Source organism: Dipteris shenzhenensis, chromosome 3 (genome assembly GCF_047967505.1).
Source record: "Dipteris shenzhenensis isolate YYH24624 ecotype China chromosome 3, Dip_SZ_1.0, whole genome shotgun sequence".
In the NCBI taxonomy this organism is placed as follows: domain Eukaryota; kingdom Viridiplantae; phylum Streptophyta; class Polypodiopsida; order Gleicheniales; family Dipteridaceae; genus Dipteris; species Dipteris shenzhenensis.
Window position 1 is genome coordinate 14,911,505 of NC_141598.1, and position 21,959 is coordinate 14,933,463.

The 21,959-nt window shown below is 40.4% G+C and overlaps 1 protein-coding gene and 1 pseudogene across 2 annotated transcripts in view; both read right to left on the minus strand.

Annotated features, from left to right (window-relative positions):
• LOC147903410 (uncharacterized) overlaps nucleotides 1-21,959 on the minus strand; it is a 151,731-nt pseudogene that overhangs the window by 86,050 nt on the left and 43,722 nt on the right. The window lies entirely within an intron of this gene.
• Nucleotides 11,829-12,403, minus strand: LOC147903411 (histone H3.2). Its single transcript, XM_087372480.1, has one exon. The coding sequence runs from the start codon at nucleotides 12,320-12,322 to the stop codon at nucleotides 11,912-11,914; it is 411 nt and encodes a 136-aa protein (XP_087228606.1). The 5' UTR covers nucleotides 12,323-12,403; the 3' UTR covers nucleotides 11,829-11,911.

A 21,959-nucleotide genomic window follows, 5' to 3' on the forward strand; every position in this document is an offset into this window, starting at 1 on the left:
CTATACATAATGTTCAATGAGATGGAGAGGGAGATAGGAAAGACAAGTTCCCTTTCTTGGACTTGTCTCTCTCTCTCTCTCTCTCTCTCTCTCTCTCTCTCTCTCTCTCTCTCTCTCTCTCTCTCTCTCCCTCCCTCCCTCCCTCCCTCCCTCCCTCCCTCTCTCTCTCTCTCTCTCTCTCTCTCTCGCTCTCTCTCTCTCTCTCTCTCTCTCTTTGTGTCTCTCTGTCTCTGTCTCTCTCTCCCTCTCCCCCCCCCTTGTGTACTATGGGGCGACATTTGTTGGTGAGCCCTCAGTCCTCGGTGGGACAAACATTGGTGATGGGTTGAACTTTGGCTCCATTTCAACAAAGCTCCTCCTTTGGAGATACCTAGGGTATCTCTTGCTTTTAGAGCTCTTCCATGCATTATTCTTTGCTTCATGTTTACTCTTTCTTAATCCTACCCCTCCACCTTGATTCGGTTTTGTACTTGGTCTTTTCTTAGAGGGGTTGCCTTAAAAGAAGCTCCTGGTATCATTGATGTAAAAGCCCCCATCATAGTTGTGCCTTATGTGCCCTTGGGATCTTTTCCTCCTCGAGACTTTAGTTTCTGGGGCTCCTATAATTGGCTAAGCAATTGTATGATTTCGGCCTGTAGCTCATTCGGCTAGTGATGAATACCCACAAATATGCTTGAGCCCTCCTTCATTAACATGCTTGGACCTCTGTTAGATTTGACTTTGATACTTGCACTTTCTCTTTAATGGGCTTGACTCATACCTTCACCATTCTGATGCAAGCTTCAATTCAATGTTCTCCTATTTAACTTGAACACTATTGGCTTGAGTTGCTTGGGCTCAGTTCTTATGACACTTATTTTGATGTTTCATTCACTTGATCTCGTCTCTCAATGCCTTTGTCTCTTTCTTTGCCTCATCTACTTCACAAACTACTGATATGTGCTCCTCCACTATCCTTTTGGCTTTAATTTACCTTTTTTTTTTTCCTTCTTCGAAGGATTCACATGCTTCTTCTCACAGTCATCATTGATTCTCCTCTTCCATTTTCCTCATTTTGTATTCATCTACTCTCAAGGGAGTGATGTGATCCGTGATGTGGCACATGAGTTTGAGGGATTACTAGATCATGAATGCAAATGTATCACAATCATGGTCGAGCTCCCCTTTTGTTGCACTCTAGTAATTTTGTCTAGATAGATTTGTCTTGTGGTAGTTAGGGGGTATATATAATAGTAATCATGCCTAGATAAATGGAAGAAGTAAAATGAAGTGTTGCTCTTGGAAACATGAGTATGAAAATCTCAAAGAACCATGGGTTACCAATTTTGAAGGAAATCCTATTTAGACATCGACACTTTCTAAGAAAACCACAACTCTATTTGGAAAGAGTTGAGGATCCCTCTCTCATTGCTGCAAAGAGCTTGTTCTTGATTTGTTCCTTGCATATTCTTGCTTAGCTAGCTCTTTCTCCTTTCCTTTTGGATTTGGTGATTGGGGTTAATTGGGTTGAGGTTCTTTGATTAGCATCTAGTACTTGCTCCATCAATTTGGTTTGTTCCATCAAATAACCCTTTGAGAATGCTGGTCGTCGGGGGTGTTGCTTGGATTTTGATGTCCTCTCTTCTTTGTGCCAACAGACACAGGTGTATGCCAAATTGTCCTTATTTTTGTTCACCCAACTTGATCTTTGCAACTTGGTCATTGATTTGCAAAGTCATCATCTTTGCCCAATCCACCTTGGTTCCAACTTCTGTTTCCTGCCTTACTGGCATACAGGGCACACAAGTGTCTATTGTCAAGTTGTATACTTTCAGAGAGGGATTTGAAATTGTTCATAGCTCTATCTTGGACTTTTTTTTTTACATATTCTTGGCCTTGCAACCATGCATCTTTGCTAAATAGCTCATCATAATTGGTTGCAGAGGGGTCGTCAGAGTTATTATCTTGCAACCATGAATGTTTGCTAAATAGTTCATCATAGTCGGCAGAGGCCTTGCAACCATTCATCTTTGCTAGATAGCTCATCATAGTTGGTTGCCGAGGGATTGATAGAGTTATTATCTACATTTGAGAGCATGAGGAATGTGACCACTTTGGTTTCACTCATAGTTATCTCTTGGCCCTTTGCTATGAAGTTCTTCATTTTTTCATTGTAGGATTGATGGCTTTGAGGGCCACATATTTATCAAAGTCCACATTCCAAGGGAGCTTGAAGAAGTGTTTAGGCAATGAGATGCATCAATTTGATCACACTACAATTGGCCATTATTGAATGTGTGGTGCATTGATATTCGGACCCTTTGGTTCTTAAATCCTTTATATTCTTCAAGATTGGCCCCTTGCTTTGGTTCAACTAGCTTGAAGCCATATGCTCTAGTCTTAGAAAGTTGGGGTTTCATAGGCAGAGAGAGTAGACTGCAATTGAACTATTAACTCTAATTTGACATGTAAAGGTTCTTTAGGATTGGTGCCCTAGAGGTGACTCTTTGTGATTACCTACCTGAACAAACTGAACTTGTGGCCACAACAATTCGATCATCATCCCATTGATTCTCTTTGGCAATTAATTGTGTTCCAGATCTTCTAGATTGATGGTCTTATTGTCAGAGCATCTCTTGATTCAAAATCATGGTCCTACCCATCGTCGATGTAGGGTTTGCTTCATTGTCCCTAGGGGGGCATTGTATAGCAACACAAGTATCCTATCTCACTTTGTCAATTTTGGACAATTTGTGTAGCCTGCTTCTCCAGGGCTTATTCTTTCCCATTCATATGTTGGATGACCATTGCTGTGGCTTGAGACAAGAAATTCCAGTACTACACTTTCCTCAAGATTAAGTGTCAGCAGGTTAAAATGGAGCTTGCTTCATTGTGTGCATGAATGCCATTTGATGGTGATCCCAATCACTATGGTGCTTGTACATAGCCTTGTGAAGAATCAATGTGAGCACTTTGTTCATTACGTTGGATTGATAATTCACACACAGATAGGATGTTGTTGATTTCTTATGCTAAATTAGTGTTGGAGGTGGTGGCTTCACCCCTCCTTTGGCATTGTGTGACATGGTAAATTGGCAGGAGCCACACACATTTGACACATGTATTGATAAGAAACTAATCTTATAAGCATATAGGGTCTTTGAATATCCTAAGATATATTGGCCCATTTCCCCTCTCTCTGTCATCCCTCCAGGAATTTTTGGGGGGAGAGGGAGAGATTTGCATGGCTAGGGGGTGGGTCTTGGGACCCCCCATACCTGGTATGCTCTTGGTGCCACATGGCATCTACTATGTGGCCAAACAATGGTACTAATAGTAGCCTGTCCAATGGAATGTGCGCGGCGGCTATCACTCGCACTACACATGGTGGTTGTAGACTTTGGTGGAAGATTGTTGTCTCGATCTACGATGGTGGCTTTCAAGTGCAATGCATTTGTGTTGGCAGTGGCTCTTGATGATTGTACCTCTTGTGGTCTTTGGCAGCGGCTACTCGTGGCATTTGGTAGGTTGGCCTTTGTTCATTGGTCTAGTTTTTGTGTTTGGCTATGATGTGGTTCCTGCGTTGGTTTGCCTCGGGGTTTGGCCACAAGGGGTGTAATAGGTGGTGGTCTTCACCCCACATTTGGCATTGTGTGGCATGGTAAACTGGCAAGAGCCATGTGCATTTGACACATGTATTGATAAGAGACTAATTTAGTTTACTTCAATTCTAAGTGGAGGTTAAGAAGAAGAATAAAGTAGCGCATGGACAAGTTTAAAGACATTTGGAGAGGACACAAAGTGGAGAAATTTGGTTTTATGCTCTAAAAAATGCTCTTAGGAATATGGCCTTGCAAGTTGCAACATGAACCATCTCCCTCGAAAGTGACTTGGGCTTACTAACAGTTATGTAACAACATGAATCAGGTTGTAGTTCATAATGAAGGCCCTATTGACTTAGGGAGTTAATACTGGAAAGTCAATAGAACAATCGAATTGCACCACCCAAAGCAATTACAATCATATATTCAGCCCAAACAAATCATTTGTGAATTTTATTAAACTCAGTCTCGAACATACGGATATATTGTATCTCAAGGCAACAATTTAAGTTGGCAAATCGCATTAGAAGAAAAATACTCACATAGAACTAAGCTTAGGAGAAGCTAATCGAAGCATGAGCATCTGGTGTGGACAAGCTTTTGGTTAGTATCTAAACTTGCGAGGCCTCGAAGTATCTTATCTCTAGAACAAAATTCTTCTTTTATTTATTTTTACAAAAAAAACCGTTTCATATTACTAGGGCTAGTGGTCGAGCTCTCGAGACAAGACCAAGTACAACAGACAAAAAGGGCTAACCACTCGTAGCCACAACCAAATTTTACAAAAACTTAACGAGAGACAACATACAAGATCCCAAAAGAGAATCCTTCTTCAACAACATGCCAATATCAAGGGAATAAAGCCTCTGAAAACAAACTTGTTGCATGTAAGCCAAATTGCCAAATAGACCCCTACCCGAATGCAAATCCAACAACTTGCCAATGTAGAAGGCATGAGACATACGTCCCCCAATATAGCCAACTTCCACTTTAAGCTCAAGGGAAAAGCTCCCATCAACCCTGTATCCCTGACCTCTCCACACCTCTTAGACTAGTAGACATCCCCAAAACAAATGTTTAACACTTTCCACAACCATACCACACCAAACATACAAAACTAGCTTCCATCCATCTTGAAAGTTTAGCACGCACCAACAACTAAGCATGTGCAATTTTCCATAGCAAAACCTCATTTTACTTAGGACATAAGTAAATCTCACTAGACCTTTTCCTCAACCAACCATCACCCATGCATAACTTCCATCTCCCATTCAAGTAATGCCTAGCCACCATCCTCTTCAATAGTTCTCCATAAGTCACTCTTGCTAAAATATTACCAAGATTAGTACCTCCTAGCTTCCAACAATTGATTCTCCAATGTGCCGAAGGAATCAAGTTGGACGACCATGACTAAGGTACTAAAGCCACCACCCTAGATTAAAAATGGACACCCCATTCCGACAACCCAAACTCTACAATAACTTGTTCCAATAGTTTCCAAAAATCCAATTTTACTTTCCAAATCTATACCTAGTAACAATCTCCTTTTTGTAGCGATCTAGCCAAATTAATATCCAACCAAGCTAAAGGCTCCTCATTAACAAAAGCTATACATCCCCACCATATCTTTAACCTATTAACCAGAAACACCCCAAAAAAAAGGACGTGTGGCAACTTGAAGGAGAAGAGCTTGCCACGTGTCACAAAGAAGGAGCTTGGATGGAGGCTTCGAGGAGGGAGGAGATGCAAAGACAAGAGGCAACTTTAGGGACAAGGAGGAGATAGAAGGTCAATGGAATGGAGGAGATGGAAGGTCACCTTCAAGAGAAAGGAGAAGATGGAAGGTTATTAGAATGAAAGGAGGAGATGGAAGGTCTCAAAGCCATGGGTTAAGACTTAGCCAAAATTTCAAAATCCAATACAAGTATGCAAGATGAATTTATTAGCAATTTAAGAATCAAAGATCCACCTTCAAATGGGGAGTTGTTAAGCATGGTCATGCATATTTGCCCATGGGTTAAATACTCGTCTGCTACAAAATGCTACCATCATCACATAACCCCAACCTTCCCTTCCAATTTAGAATGACCATACACTGATTCCATGATGATACTAATCCAACAATCATATCTAATCCAAATATTTTAAGAGAAAACCGCAAAATGATCTTATCATAAACAAACAAGGCATTCCAACACCCTCAACATTTACCTACACCTTGATCCACATAAAAACGGACTACCTCAACCCATGGTGCCAAGGCCCAAAAATTCCTCAAGAGCCATTTAGCTAATAGCAAAGTATTTCTCAACCCCACATCAAGGAGGGACAACCCACCCATCAATCATGGGAGCAAAGTGAAATCTTTTAATCTAGCCTTCTTTGGCCCATAGAAACTCTAAGCAACCTATACAGACTTTCTTTGAAAGCCCACACTGACACAACATATTTGGTAGAGGCAACTATCATGCAATTTATGATGAGAAGACTAACATTCCAACCTAACAACATCCCATGCCAACTTGCCAATTTCTAGCAAATCCTTTCTTCGAACAATAAAAACCTTTGATGCATACTAACACCCAAGCCTAAAGGGGCTCCCAAGTAACAAGTTATCTCAAAACGAAATACCCATCTAACCAAAAGATGAAACGGCCCAAATTGTGTTGGGATAAGTATGATCAAGGGCTTGCTCTATGGTGCATGTGTGCATCTAGGGGAATCACATGTGTGTTTGTGTGTGTTGTAAAGGCACATCAAGTGCTATGATGTGTCTAATGTGTGACCTAAGTGATGATGTAAGACAAAGGCAATCCCACTGATGTAGGGATTGATTCCCACTAATGTAGGGGCTGATTGCCACTTATGTAGGGAAGGTATTACCTTCTCCCCCTTTCTATAAGAGAGTCTTCTCTCTCACAATCACATAGAGATTTCATTGTGCTCTCACACCTCTTGCAAGATGCATCTATTCTATCCTATGGGATTCTACACTTGGTATCAAAGCTTTAGGTTCTAGATCTAGCCTAGCCTAGTATTAGATGCTATCTCTAGCATAAACTATTAGTTTCTCATCTTCCCCATTTTCCTCCTTCCCCAAATCTTTGAGAGCTGAGTTCAACACCTACAAGCAACCATTCTCAAGATCCTTCTGGCTGGAGAGACCCTTCATATGGGTGAACTTCCACATCAGAGGAATTAGAGAATGCTGCCCATGAAACTACGTAACAATCATTTTCATCCTGACGCCTTTTCTTACAATGCGACTTGCTGGAGCAGCCATTCCAAAATTCCTTTGAGTCAGGCTTGTACAATAGTATGAGCTAGCTCCTGTCCAAATTTGAAGGAAAATGGTCCACTAAGGAGGGAGAAATAGCAAAAAAACCAGTCAACTTTCAAGCTGCTGGCTATGGTGACATGACGCAACATTTCACCTCTCCTCCTCAGTGGTTCTTCTCTGGTATACCAGCTTTGTTTCTACCTAGAAAGCCCTCTTTTCTTTGCTTTGAAGAGTGAGATACAAGCCCTCCAAGTTCTGGTCTATTTTGGACAGTTTTGACAATGTTGAGTTTGATGCTAACATTAGATGCTACTTTAGCATTACTAATGTTTTAAAATGTTGAATAGCATCAGTACAACTATGGCTACAACTATCCTATAAGTTGCTATACCTGGATTTGCTTGGAATACTTTCATTTAGCCACCTTTATGAAGCATGAAAGTGAAAGCATCGTTTCCATTATGATTTGTAGCATGGAATTTGGTTACAAGTCTTTGCTACACTAAATGCTTGTACCTTGAAATTTTTTAACTCTAACCTTGTAAGAGAGTAGACACTACCCAAGACCCTCTCATGGCTACCATCTTAAATATGGATAAGTTCAATGGTAAAGGCTTTCACACATGGTAGATGAAGGTTAAGTTTGCATTGATGAGGAAAAACCTCTGAAAGCTTATCAAACCTACTTTCTTCAACAACCTCTAATGTTGGAGAATCCTCAGCTCTGACACATCCGACAAGAGATCCTACTAGAGAAAAGAAAGCCTATGGCATCATTGCCCTTGGCTTTAGAGATCGACACATCTGACAAGAGATCCTACTAGAGAGGCCTATGGCATCATTGCCCTTGGCTTCAGAGATGACTATATTCATCACATTTCTGATTTAGAGTCTCTTTCTAAAGCTTGGCAAAAGCTTGATATTATTTTTAGTGCTAGCTCTCACATCTCAAAGTTGTCACTTCAGATTGCTTTCCTAGTGGCACTCCTTTGGTTGCCCATGTCAATTATATGCAAAGTCTCATGACTCAACTTGTTTCTATCAACTCTCCAATCACTATAAATAATGCAATGGCAATATTGCTCAAAAGTATGCCTAATGATTATGATCATGTTGTTACCACTTTGAAAAATCTTCCTAATCCTACTCTTAAAGGTCTTATTACTACTCTTCAAGAAGAAGAAAGACACATGGAACTCCGGAGAGACAATGACACAACTTATACCATAAAAACTCAAAAGGAGAAGTTTTTACCTTGCAAACATTGTGGAAAGACTAATCCCCTCTCAAAAGATTGCTTCAAGATCAATCCTTGCAAACATTGTGGCAAAAACAATCACTATGAAAAGTATTGTAAAGCCAAAAAGAGAGCAACTACAAAGTCAAAAATTGCCAATCTACTTTTAATTGATGTGCCTCCACAAGATGAGGCCTCCTATGAAGACTATGCTTTTTAAGCACTTTTTTATTTATCATCACTTGGTCAAATTTTGAGGTTCTCTGCATAAGTAGTACTCTAAAAAGAATATGTTATGTAAATCACCTCTGGTCACCATATGATGTAGACCATGTGATGTGTTTTGTTTATCCCATTTTTGTGAACTGAGCTCACACCCTTGGAAACCCTTGCTAGCATGAGATCCTAGCCATAGATTTATCCTTGACCACCATGAGATGGCATGAGAAACTATGAGACTAGATGTATCCTTGACACTACAAGAGACAAACCCTTAAGGAAGGGTATGTTGGGAAAGTATGATCAAGGGCTTGCTCTATGGTGCATGTGAGCATCTAGGAAAGTCACATGTATGTGTGTGTGTATTGTAAAGGCACATCAAGTGCTATGATGTGTCTAGTGTATGACCTAAGTGATGATGTAAGACAAAGGCAATCCCACTAATGTAAGGATTGATTTCCACTGATGCAAGGACTAATTGCCACTTATGTAAGAAAGGTATAACCTTCTCCCTCTTTCTATAAGAGAGTCTTCTCTCTCACAATCATAGAGATTTCATTGTGCTCTCACATCTCTTGTGAGATGCATCTATTCTATCCTACAAGATTCTACAAATTGACCCTAATAGCAAATGTCTTTAATAAACCACATACTAGGACATACTAAGCCATAAATGACACAATAATTCTAAATAATTTGAAATAGGGCATCCACACTTTCTTTAGACTCCACCACAAGGTTGTCTACAAACATTTGCAAGGAGAATTGAGACCCAAAAGAAAGACTAATCCCCTCCTGCATCTTGCAATAATCCCTCCTTTATCAAACTAATCAATAGCATAGTACCCAAAGCAAATGATAAGGGAGCCAATAAAGGCACGTACCATCTTGCTAAACCCCAAGTGACCCAACCACATGGCAATATACTCCCACGAGATACAATCAAGCTTTATCAAAATCGAACCTAAACAAGATAGATTTTTGCCTTGAAGTGCATGCAAAATCCAATGCAATGGATACATTCACAATATTTTCCAAAATGTGCCTACACTTAGAGAATCCATTCTGCTCCCTATCTACCAGCTTCATGCAAATCCCTTGGATCCTCAAAAAGAAGACTTGGCAATCACCGTATAAGATGTACAATGTTACTGGTCTCCAATCACCCACTTTTAATCTTACCTAACTCTTGGGGAAAAGCTTTAAAAGCCCAACATCAACATCTGTAGACGAAGAAACCACTTGCATAGGCCTGTACACCATATTCACCTACTAAAATGTAATTAGACCCGAGAAGTGAAGAGAAAATTCAACATTGAAGCCATCCGGTCCTGAGAGCACTCTTTCATCTTCGAGAGGGCATCCCAAATTCTGAAATTGAAAAGGTCCTTACAACTCTGGACTTAAGAGCCTTTTCTTTCTAAACCAGATCATCCACGAAGGTTCCATGTGAAAATCTTCACCAGCGATAATTGTAAAGAGGATTTCTCATTGTGCAATGGCCCTAACCGCATCACACACAAACGAAATCCCTCGCTGCATCTTTGATTCTCTTGCGCATTGCATCAGCTACCATACATCTGCATCTCTCAGACTTAGAAACCTTAAATCTGATCATTTTCCTCCAATAATCTCTTCCGTCCGGTAGCGTCGGGCATCTCAATATCCGACTCCTTCTCAGAAACAGCACCTTCCACTTGCAGGCCAGTACACGGGAGCACTCTACCAGACTCAGCGTGTGGATGAAGACCCTTACTGATATCGACCCTCAGAGCGGGAAGACGGACGTCCCTCAGGTTCCCTGGATATTTGTCACAGATTTAGGACGGTCGGCCTTTCTCTTAGAGACCCAAGACCAGCTTTGCTGTGGATGGTGTAATAACAACTAAAGTTTGAAAATCCTGGGAGATTCGGAAGATTGTTCGTCTTATGTAGGGGCCTTCCTCTACGTTTCTATCAGCTGTTTACTTCGACATTCTGGAAGCAGTACTCTGGTTTCTACATTCTGTCTTGCTGGGAGTTGGTGCTACTGTTTCTATCAAATGAAGTTTCTCATGGTCGCTGGTGCTGATGAAATAATTGCGCGAAAATACTTCGCTGATTGAACGAAGCTGCATAAATCATAGTCCACTTGTTCGGACCATTCACGCACTGCATCTGGCTTATAATCTTCAGAATCTCTAAGCTTCTTTCTCCAGGTAAGAATTTGTTGCTGCATAGAGCAAGGCATTCCGAGCAAGAAAACATATTAGAGTCACAACCAGAAGGGCATTTCCGCTAGACCTCACCTCTCACCAAGGCATTTCAAACCAACCTTTTCAATCTGAGAAGCTATTTAAAAATAAAATTAAACCAAGAATCATAACTCAGCGTATTAGGTATACTAGACACCGCAGCTGATCACATCCTACGCTCTTTCGCCTCTGATTCTGCGAGCAAGCTGGATATCTGGTCGTAAACCTCTTTACATGAATGGTCTCTTCGCGGATATCGTATCCTCGAAGAGACCAACGAGGTAAGTCTTGGCAGCTTCCAGAAGTGCAAGGCATGCCCTGCCATGAAGTGATGGTTAAAGCATGGACAATCTCCCTTCTTGGACAGCAGGCTTGGGCTTACAAACCAAGTTGAAATTTACAATGAAGACACTACTGACTAGGAGAGCTTAATGGTGCCGACTTATTCATGAACACAGGAAGTGCTAGACATCGCACTAACAAACCGTATAGAAGGAAACAACTGATTGATGGACTCTCCAAATCCCAGAGTGCTTACAATCATAAATTCTGCACATAGACCGAACTTTTCATCGCATAAGCTGCAGAATGGGAATATCAGGATATCGAATTTCGTCAGACGAACAAAACTCAGCCTGCATGGCAGAATATTTCGAAAGGAAAATGCATACAAAGAACTAATCTTAGGAGTGGCACTTTAAGATTCTACTCTGGAGCAGCTAATTTATGATTTTCCGATAAAGCCAAGATGGACACAAGCTCTTGATCAATATTTAAACCTGTGAGGGCTTCGAGGCAGCTTGCCTTTCGAAAAGTAATCCTAGAGGATACACTCCACGTGCACTTGTGAGAACAAGAAACAAAATTTCACAAAAACTCCTGCTTCCAAGAAAAAAGCGAGGAGAGACCAGAGTAATTCCAGAAAGGTAGCATGCAGAACTATCCAGAGATAGAAACGAGGACGTAGCGCTCCTAGACAAGACCTTATTTTCCTAAGAAACACATCCTGACTTTAGAGACGGCACATGAAGCAACCTAACAGTGTCAACTCCCCACTTGATCAACAGCCATGGAAACCTCAGAATCACATCTATCAACGCATTGGATCCGGCCTACATCACTACGCTCCATTCTCCAGGATCTAATTTGTTGATCCAAATCGTGAGGTATTCCGAGCAAGGACAGAAATTCCAACCAGAAAGAGATCTCGATCGACCTCGTCTCTCAACACTAAACCAACCATTTCAACAACAGTTTAAAAACACATAATTAAAAAATATCAGAGCAGAGGAGACTCAGAGCAGTGGTGGTGCATAAATACACCGTATTGGATAGATTAGACACCGCAGTCGATCACATCCTAAGCCCTTTCGCCTCTGATTCTGCGAGCAAGCTGGATATCCTTGGGCATGATGGTGACCCTCTTGGCATGAATGGCGCAAAGGTTGGTATCCTCGAAGAGCCCAACGAGGTAAGCCTCAGCAGCCTCCTGAAGAGCAAGGACGGCAGAGCTCTGGAAGCGCAGGTCAGTCTTGAAATCTTGGGCGATCTCTCGGACGAGGCGCTGGAAGGGGAGCTTACGGATGAGGAGCTCAGTGCTCTTCTGGTATTTTCGGATCTCACGGAGGGCGACGGTACCGGGGCGGAAGCGGTGGGGTTTTTTGACGCCACCGGTGGCAGGGGCGGACTTACGGGCGGCTTTGGTGGCGAGCTGTTTACGGGGGGCTTTACCACCGGTGGATTTACGGGCAGTTTGTTTGGTGCGAGCCATGGATGAAGAGGGGAAGGAGAAGAAGGCTGAGAGGGGCTATGGCGAGAGCAGGAGAAGCTTGTGAGCTATGGCTATGGCGAGAGCAACAGAAGCTTTTGAGCTTTGGCTATGGCGACGCTCAAGCTCTGCTATTTCAAGGCTTGGTTCGTCGGGAATTTGAATTTGGCGCCTTTTGCTTTTTGCCTTCATCCAACGGCCACCATGCTCGATCCCTCCCCCTCGCTTTCTATTGGCCCAACACTTGCCTTCTCGCTTGGGCACCTCCCTTTGAGATCCGTGTGTGCGGTGTCTTTGTTTGTGTGAGATGTATGTGTGACTACAAGTACAAGTGTGCCTATGTGTGTGTGTGTGTGTGGGTGTTTGAGTGAGTAAGTGTCTTGAGTGATGTGTGAGTGTGTGTGTGTGTGTGTGTCTGTGTGTGCACACACATGAGAGAGAGAGAGAGACACACACACACACACAGTGAGTGTGTGTGTGTGTGTGTACTCGAAAGAAAGAGAGAGAGAGAGAGAGAGAGAGATAATGTGTGTGTATGTCTTGTCACACATGCGTGCGTGTGTGTGTGTGTGTGTGCATGCACGTGCACACTGCACCCAATAAACATCTCTCTCTCTCTCTCTCTCTCTCTCTCTCATTTGTCATTTAAAGTGCTACAGGCATTCCCTCTTTGTACTATTAACATCAAGGCTCTCACTTGACATCCAACTTCATCTTATTAGCATCAAGTCTCTCTTCATTCTATTAGCACTTTTAGCTTAATTTTGCCCCTATTCGTTTCTCCTACCTATTCGCAATTAGTTAATTCCTCAATTGGCCGATTAACCTAACTTTAAATTTAATTAATTAACTCCATCTCCTCTCCTACATAATCTATCTGCCTCCTACGTCTCCCCTCCGCCACTCTCCACTCGTAGCCTCTCCCTCCCTCGCTTCCTCCTCACGGCTCTCCACTATCAACCCTCTCCCACTCTCCCCTCTCCCCACCTCTCTCTCTCTCTCTCTCTCTCTCTCTCTCTCTCTTTGCTCAGCCTCCCCTCCCCTATACCTCTGCTACCTCCGCTCCAGCCCTCTCCTCTCCGCCTCTATGCTCCTCTCAGCCCTCCCTTTCCCTCCCTCCGCTCAGCCCTCCCCACTTCCTTCTCCCTCTCTCCCCTCCCTCTGCCCAACCCTCCTCTTCCTCCCTCTTGGCCCTCACGTCACCCTGAGTCTCCCTCTCCCTTTACTCAACCCTCGCTTCTTCTTCATCCTCCTTCACTGCTGCTCATCACAGTGGTTGGGAGGCTTTACAGCCCCCCTTCTCCTCTACCCTTCTCCCAACCTAGCCTGCTCTTTATAGCAACCTGTAGAAGCTTCTCCAAGAAGCTGCCCCAATGGCTCGCGCGGCTTCTGGAAACTTCATTTTTTTATTCACCAAGCCTTATGTTAATCGAATTCACGTTGCGCCACTACCTTAGGTTAATTGAGAATTTGCACATGCAGGCCATCCCAACTAATTAATTAATAGGCCCCAAATTCTTGTTGGGGGGCCCTATTAGCATCAAGTCTCTCTTCAACTATTGACATCAAGTCTCTCACTTGATAACCAAGTTGACCTACATGGAGGACTTGTCACATTGCACTAGCTAAGACATATGACTCATGGGATAGATTAGTTTAATCTTGTGTGCAAAGGGGTGCTAGGTGCCATCAACTATTTCATCATCAGCAAAGCATCTTCACCTCAATTTTCAAGGATACACGAGTTGCTTGAATATGCAAGGGATACTTAGAGCAAGTGATCATGATATTATTATCCTTTTATAGTGTGATTGCTTCTACCTTGACAGTTGAACATTTCGCACGTCTGCTTAGATGTAGAATCCCCTATTCATGTTTATGGTGCTACGATGTGCTTGTGACGAATTTTGTGTTCTATTCTTGAAGACTTTAGAGGGGTGTAACATGCCCACGGCATGCCCTCAAATTGTAATTTCAATCAATTTTCACTTTCCCAAAGTTTTACCATGTTTAGAGAAGTACTTTTAAGAACATAGTATGCTTAAAAAGTCATTTATTTCCTCTTTGCAAAAGATTGGAAAGCTTCTGATGATGCAACTTCATATTTACCAAAGGCCCTTGGGGATAGGGACATTGATCTAGCAAGTATCTTCTCCCTCTTCCCCATGCATGATTCTTTTCATTTTGGTCTACCTAGAAGGCATGTTGCATTATCCAAATTCTGTTTTTGTGCTAAGGGAAACATTTTTGGAGCTTGATATTACTAGTCATACTGGTGATCCTTCTTTTGATATGGTGTCTTGGCTATCTTGACTTTTGTTGTTGTTCACTTCATCTCTTTTTTTAATATCTATGCGTACTCCCAAATACAAGTGCTTGCTTTTTTGACATTTTTTGCATGTGAACTTTCATGTCAAGGGCCTATGTGGTTGGATAGAAATGTCAAGCAATAGTACAAGCTACTGGATTTGATCTCCCAAATTTGTAGCCCAGTTTCAACTTTGGCAAGAGAATAACAGTTTCTGGTTTTGCCACTTTTTGCAAAATGAAAGATTCATAGCCTATTAGCTTAGTTTATATTCCACAATGGATGTTTTGCACTTAGCCTTGTCTAGATGAAACGTACTCCATATGATTCTACCTTCATTTGGGAGATATGCATCAACAAACTCTGGAAAGCAACCCCTTTGAACCACCTGAGTTTTTTTATCTAGAAGCTGGTCCTATGCAAATTGCCCCCATGAAGGACGTACTTTCAAAATGGAGACATATCTCCCCATCTGCCCCTTATGCAAAATTAGCCGATGTCATTTCCATATTTTTGGGAGTGCATACAGATAAAATAAGTTGGGTCAAAATGAGAAGAAATGAACAATTCCAAATTAAACAAAAAAGATGTCATGGGCACACACACACACGATATGTAATATGCCCTAGGATATGCTCATATTGTGGAGTGGTAGAATGTAATATTCTTGACTAGACTTAGGTATCCTATGAATGTGCTTTAGGTAAACCCTAAAGGTTATGGTATATATTCTCTTTGTAATACATAATGGTACCCTTCATTTGTATCCTGCATCTACTGGTGTGTGTCTCTAACTCTCTCTCAGCCTTCATCTACTAGTGTGTGTTTGTAACTCTCTCTCACCCTCCTTCTGAACTATCAAGGCTTTGTGCTCTCTTCTCTAACATGTTAGAGCCATAGGCTTCACATTGATGCTTGCTCAAGCCATAGTATTTGTCATCTTGTCAAGCCATAGTGCTTCTTCTTATGCGAGTTTCAACCATAATGTTGGCTAGCATGTCATAGAGATGCTATCATTGTTATCTAGCTCCACTTCAAGATATAGATCATATCTTGCTAAAGATTCTAGCCTTTGATCTTCGCAGGACATATCTATGTAGCTCCAAAAATCTAATTTTCTTTGATCTAGTGAGAGATTGTGAAGAAGGTGAATTCTCCTTCTCCCCCATTTCAAGCCATTTGAGGGTCATTATCCCTCATCTTTATTGGATTCAATTCTCAAATGCAATGCCATTATGTAGACCCCTCTATGTTGGCAAATGCATATTAGAATCCATGCCTCCCAAATTTTTGGCTCTTCCTTCACGTTAAGGGCTTGCATAGATGTGGCACCCCTAGATTAATTTCTTTATTTTTATTTTGGGTTAAAAAATTATTTAATATATATTGCAATGGAAGGTTTTATAGAGACTTCTATAGAACATTCCTCTCTACCTTCAAGCAGTTTTCAACAATTTGTGAACATCATACATGCTCTAACAATAACAAAACTAGAGTACAACATTTATGCTTTAAACACTTGAAGCTTCCTTATCAAGAAAGTTTCTTATTTGCTCTTAGACCTGCATTTTGATTCTATGTTGTGTCTACACAAAGTCTTACACATGTTCATTTATTTCCTTTGCAATTCAAGCATGATATTGATTGAAGTTCAACACCTCCTTAGTAAGTCTCTACTTTTCTTGCTCAACCACAACATAAAGTTTTCTTTAGTATTAGTAAACAACAATATTGAACTTAAAACTATTGTCCACCAAGATGAACCAGATCACCTGTGCTCTAATGTGACTACTATACTCCTATTGTTGTTTCCAAGCATCCCCTAATAGGTTTCTAGTTAATTGGCTCCCTTTGTTGAATATTTAATTTTCCAAATCCTTCTACTGTGAGGACACGCAACAACAAACAAATGAAAGACCATCTACTTTGTTGCATTAACATCTTTTACATCTACCATCACTCTTGACAATCTTTTCCCTTTTAGAGTTAAACCATACAATTTTGTGCAGGATCAACTAGAGGACTCTGAATCTTTTATTTGCTATGTCCTTGTGCCAAATCTTTAGAAACCTTTTATTTTGGTGGTGGCTACTGTTTGTCAGTTTGCATGTTAGATTTAACACCTTGCACACTTCATCTATCTCAAAAATGGGAGTTGGGATGTGGAATAAATGAGAGGTTTCCACTCAACAACTAAACTCCTTCGTATAGACTAGATAAAATTTCCATTGAATGTCACTGCTATTGGTGAGCAAGACCTTGGAAGGTATCCTATCAAAGCATGCATTCTTAGTTAGTCCACTAAGTCTCGATGTAAATCTTCATCCAAGAAAATAGATATTTGACATAGCTTTTGTAGTTGGAGGCAATGCTCCTGCAATTTGGTACCCCTCTCCTAAAAGAAACACCTCTTATTTGGCACCCCTATCTTAAAACATCTTGTCAATTCACAAATGCTCCTTTAGGATTTGCTAATGCAGGGTTCCCTCCTTGCAGCACATCCTCTTTTTTCATGGGTGGAATGTTTTGGATTGGTGCAATGTATTGTGTAAGATCACTAGGAACAAGTGAAATGCTATTGGGAGTGTCAATATTGCACTTAGTCCTTGGGAAGTGTGAATCAAAAAAGCTCATGTCAATGCTTTGAAGGCTCTTTCATATGATGGTTGATAGGCATCTGCCTAGAGGTTAAGCCCTTTTGTAGGTTCTTTTGTCTCTAATATTTTCCATCACTTGAAGATTCTTGGGCATATGGTAGTGGGGAGATGAGTTCTCGGTAACCTCCTACACGTCCTCTTCCCAAGAGAATGGGGAGATGAACCATGTGGAGGCTGAGGAACGAGAAGACTTCTTGTCTTTTCTGAGATGAATCATGTGGAGGCTGAGGAATGAGAAGACTTGTTGTCTTTTCTGAGCCTACTTCCATCCTCTCAACTTTATTTCCCATCCTACCCATTCTTTCTTTATTATGGCTTCAATCCCTAATGATGCATGAGAAATAAGCATGGCAATCTCATGGATACTTTTAAGCCCTTTAGGGCTTTGAGCTAAGGGACTAAAAGTGTCTAACTTTGCTAGTCAAGGCACAAGTGATGATGACTGATGCCTTGACTATCAATACACAAGCAACAATCACCCATAATTATAGGACCAAGCATAGTGAGTAGTGGTGTGCATGAAAGGTAATGCATCTATAAGTGCTACATGTAGCAAGAGGTTGTAAAAGGGTGCATATTTGCTTGAAATTTTGGCAAATCTAGCAATAACTACTAGACAAGCAAAATTCACAACGTATCATCTATTGGAGATATCATAAAGATTCAAAGGGGATTAGACTTGGCCAAAGGTGCCAACATCGCTAGTCACCCTCAATGCAATTTTCATGTACATGCCCCACACCATAGTGCTAATCATGTTCAAGTAGCCATAGCATACAATGTTTCCAAAGATTCTCATCAAGAATTGAATGGTGCCAACAATCATGGTTTTTGTGTTGTAATGATGGGCACCTCATGCAATTGAGGTAATTAATAGGCTAGGCAATTATTGGGACTCTAGCCTAAAGTTTCTTTGATTTCTTGAAAGGGATTTTAGATATGTGGCCTGACAATTATTGAAAGGCATATTAAGCCATGTAAAGAGAGGGTAAAGAGCTCCTTTAGACCAATTTTTTATGAGTGATTTTATGGGTGTTTATTGTAAGTTGTTGTATTGATATGATGATGGCATCATCTTCTTTTAAGTGACAGTTTAAAAGTATTATGTTGTTACTTCTTTGGTGGACTTAAGAAATGAGTCTTGACGCCTAAAAATTTGGTGGGTCAAATGAACCCCTTTGGATAGGAAAATTTGACACAAAAAAATAGCATTAACATAGTTGTCAAAGAAGTTTGTCTTTATGTTATTCTTTATTACATGTAATTAGCATTGGTGCAACAATTTGTAGAATCACTTGAATGTATGCTATGAATTAACATAGTTTGGTTCTAGTTAGTCCTAGTGCTCATAGCATGAAAAAGTTGAATCATAGTGTCATCGACGATTGTACTCAATGTGATGCATTAAATCAGTCAAAAAAGGTTGCTAACACCTAGCTTATCATAAGGGAGATCCAACAACATGATCATGCCCATGCCTTTGCTTTGTTTGACAATTGTATACATATATCTCTCAATCAGTACCATGTGATGAGTACTACCTATATAAGAAATGTCCTCATAGTAGCTAACATCAATTTGCTCTACAAGAGACCATGGAGTAAATTTTTACATAACTACGTTATGATTTGACTCTCATCATCGTCCCAAAACAAGGCCAAGTTAGGCAAATGGGCCATATTAGATTCCCATGGATTCTTGATGGTAGGAAAATAAAATTTTTAATGATAGGCAAGCATAATGTCCAAAGATGATCATCAGATCTACAAAATTCAAGTGTTTAAAAGTGAAATTGATGAGCAATTGAACATAACAATTGTCACAACAATGGTAATTATGGGAATTACAATGAGAGAAAGATCGATAATGGACATGTAAAGGGATTGCAGTCATAAAGGGTCTTCGAATGTAAAGGTTTATGGACGTAGTCATGTGCCCAGTAGTCGAGAGTCCATGGGAGTCGTCATGGTTAGTATTGCTTATACAAGATTGAGGTCACCTGCAGATAGCATGTGCATGGTGCAAAGGTAATCTAGCTATGTATGGCTAGATCGCTCAGATTAGCATGTGGTGGCCAAGGTTAGCTTAGGGCACCTATGTGATGGCGTGGCTGGGTAGCTATTAGATATTCTCATCATTAGTACCAAAGAAGTAGATCCTAGTATCTACTATGCTTCCATACTATTGCTACATGTTTGCTATCATCAAAAGGAAGCTTTGTTACATTGCTTGCTACCTTCAAGGAAGAGAGAGGAAGTCCGAAAAACTTTCCTACAATGTATATGGAAGACTCTGGACAAGGGTAAAGCTATTGATTGTACTTTTACTAGTGTGAGAGTGGTCAAATCAAGACAATGGGCTATGTGTTCTTCTTGCAACAACCAACATTAATTTTTACAATGAAATGGGAGTAGCCAACAAGCTTGAAGATTTCAAAAAAATTCACATAATCATGTCAATGATTGCTCCAAAAGGTAAGCTACAATATTCATCATATCACAATTCTTGTAGCATGGATTCCAAAAATAGGAAATTTAAGGATTGAGACTTACTATTATGAAGTTACACTTAGGAAAACCATGTAAAGACTTCTCAACAAACATATAAACAAAGACAAGCAGTAAAGAAACCATACAAGATTTACAAAAGGAGAGCTACAAGAAAGTACCTTCCATATTAGCCATCTCCATGTCAAGGTCCAATTACCAACATAGAGGTTTCCAGACATCACAAAGGAATGCCAAAGTATAGCTTGCATGATAAGAAATTTGAAGAGACCATTACTAATATAGACAAGCAAAAAACAACCAATCAAAAGAAGATGCTAGAAGCCTATAGGGCTCCAATAAAGAACCCCTTCTTCTTCCATACCTGATCAACATGCAACCACTAGAAATGTTGCATGAATTTTATGGGGCATGCACTTGAAATTTTCAAGATTAGGATCTCTTTTTCTTCCTTCTTTATCAAATACCTCTAAAACCTAGAAGTTTGAAAACAATCTTTGTCTCTCTCCCTCAATCATCCCCTCAAACGCAAGAAAACATAGCTATTCAAAATATAATCTCTCTCTCTCTCTCTCTCTCTCTCTCTCTCTCTCTCTCTCTTTTCCCTTCCTCTATCTATCCCTTCTATACTAGCAAAGAAACAAACAACTATTTTATATCTCTCTCCCTCACCCCCTCAAACAGATAAAAAAACATAGTAGTTTCAAATATAATCTCTCTCACTCTCTCTCTCTCTCTCATCATGAGGATAGTGCCCATATGTGTTTTAACTATCATAGGCTTTGTGGTATCCCACTTTTGATCCTCATCATTTAATGAGGATGCATAAAAATATCAAGCGAAAAAAAGTAAAAACTCATTGGTTAAGAAACTCTTACTACCTAAGGAGCCTATAGTCTCTTCTACTAAGGTAGTCATAAATTTTTTTGGGAAACCATGATACATGATATAGTGAGCATATTCAAGGCTACAATGATGCCTTGGGTTTTCATATTATGCATCTCAATAGAATAGATGTGCTCCTACATTGGGTTTATATTCTTGGGCATAGCTTGTAGTGGTGTAATTTAAACAATTCCATTATATTTAGAAAACACAGTAGGAGCTTCTAGGTCTAAGGGGAACATAATCTACCTAATTCTCCACTTATTTCTTTGACAGAATTAGAACAACTCCTACACTAGCGAGAATGCAAGGTATATATTTGTAATTTTTTTTAATGGTTGGATGATTTAGTTTCTTATTCACTTGAAAATAAAAACTTTTGCCTCATAAGATTCAATGTAAAGTTTGTTAATTGTGCTCAAAAATTTCAAGTGCATGCCCCATAAAACTCATGCAACATTTCTAGTTGTTGCATGCTATTAGGGATAGAAGAAGAAGGGGTTCTTTGTCATGTAAGTTTTGTAACAGAGCAGGAAGAGAGCATATCTCAAACTAAGTATTTCAAAAATAATTTGCTATTTGTTTATGTGAGGGGTACCTTTGAAGACAGACTGAGAGAGAGAGAAAGAGAGAGAGAGAGAGAGAGAGAGAGAGAGAGAGAGAGGGAGGGAGAGAGAGAGAGAGACTTGCAAAGAAAAAGAAAGAGAAAGAGAGGGACAAAGAAAGAGAGAAGAGAAGACATGGATTTTAAGGGTCTATGGAAGTAGAAAGAGGTAGAAAGAGCTAATTTTAATCATCTGGTACAGGGGCAAAAACTATGGAAGTATAAAATGATAGATATAGAAGTAGTTTACAGTTTGTTGTATTGAAGAATGTTAAGGATGAGCATGGGGAATGGATTCCTCAGCTCTACAGGAAATATTATTGGATCACAATGCAACCCACTAATTGTGGGTGCTACAAAGTGGGTCAAAAGGATGCAATGCACATCTCCAAACATTGGAAGGGATGGATCTTAGATTTTGAAATTTCTCTTGGCAGTAACACAGTAACAGAGGTATATATTCAACATGTCTTTACCCATACAAACACATGTGTGCATCCTGTAGGACTTCCATATCATAGGCCCAATTGTAAGTTTTCAAGGTGTAGTAGTACTTCAGTTTCATTTAGAGTATTTGCATTTATTTGGGGACTTTGACACATACATATTTATATCCATCTACTTAAAAAGACTAGGAGCCTGCAACATGCATAACTGGGGTGTTGCATGTCCTCCATGT

What these genes read in the sequence shown, in the direction of transcription:
- LOC147903411 (XM_087372480.1), bottom strand. Translation starts at nt 12,322, where the DNA reads ATGGCTCGCACCAAACAAACTGCCCGTAAATCCACCGGTGGTAAAGCC.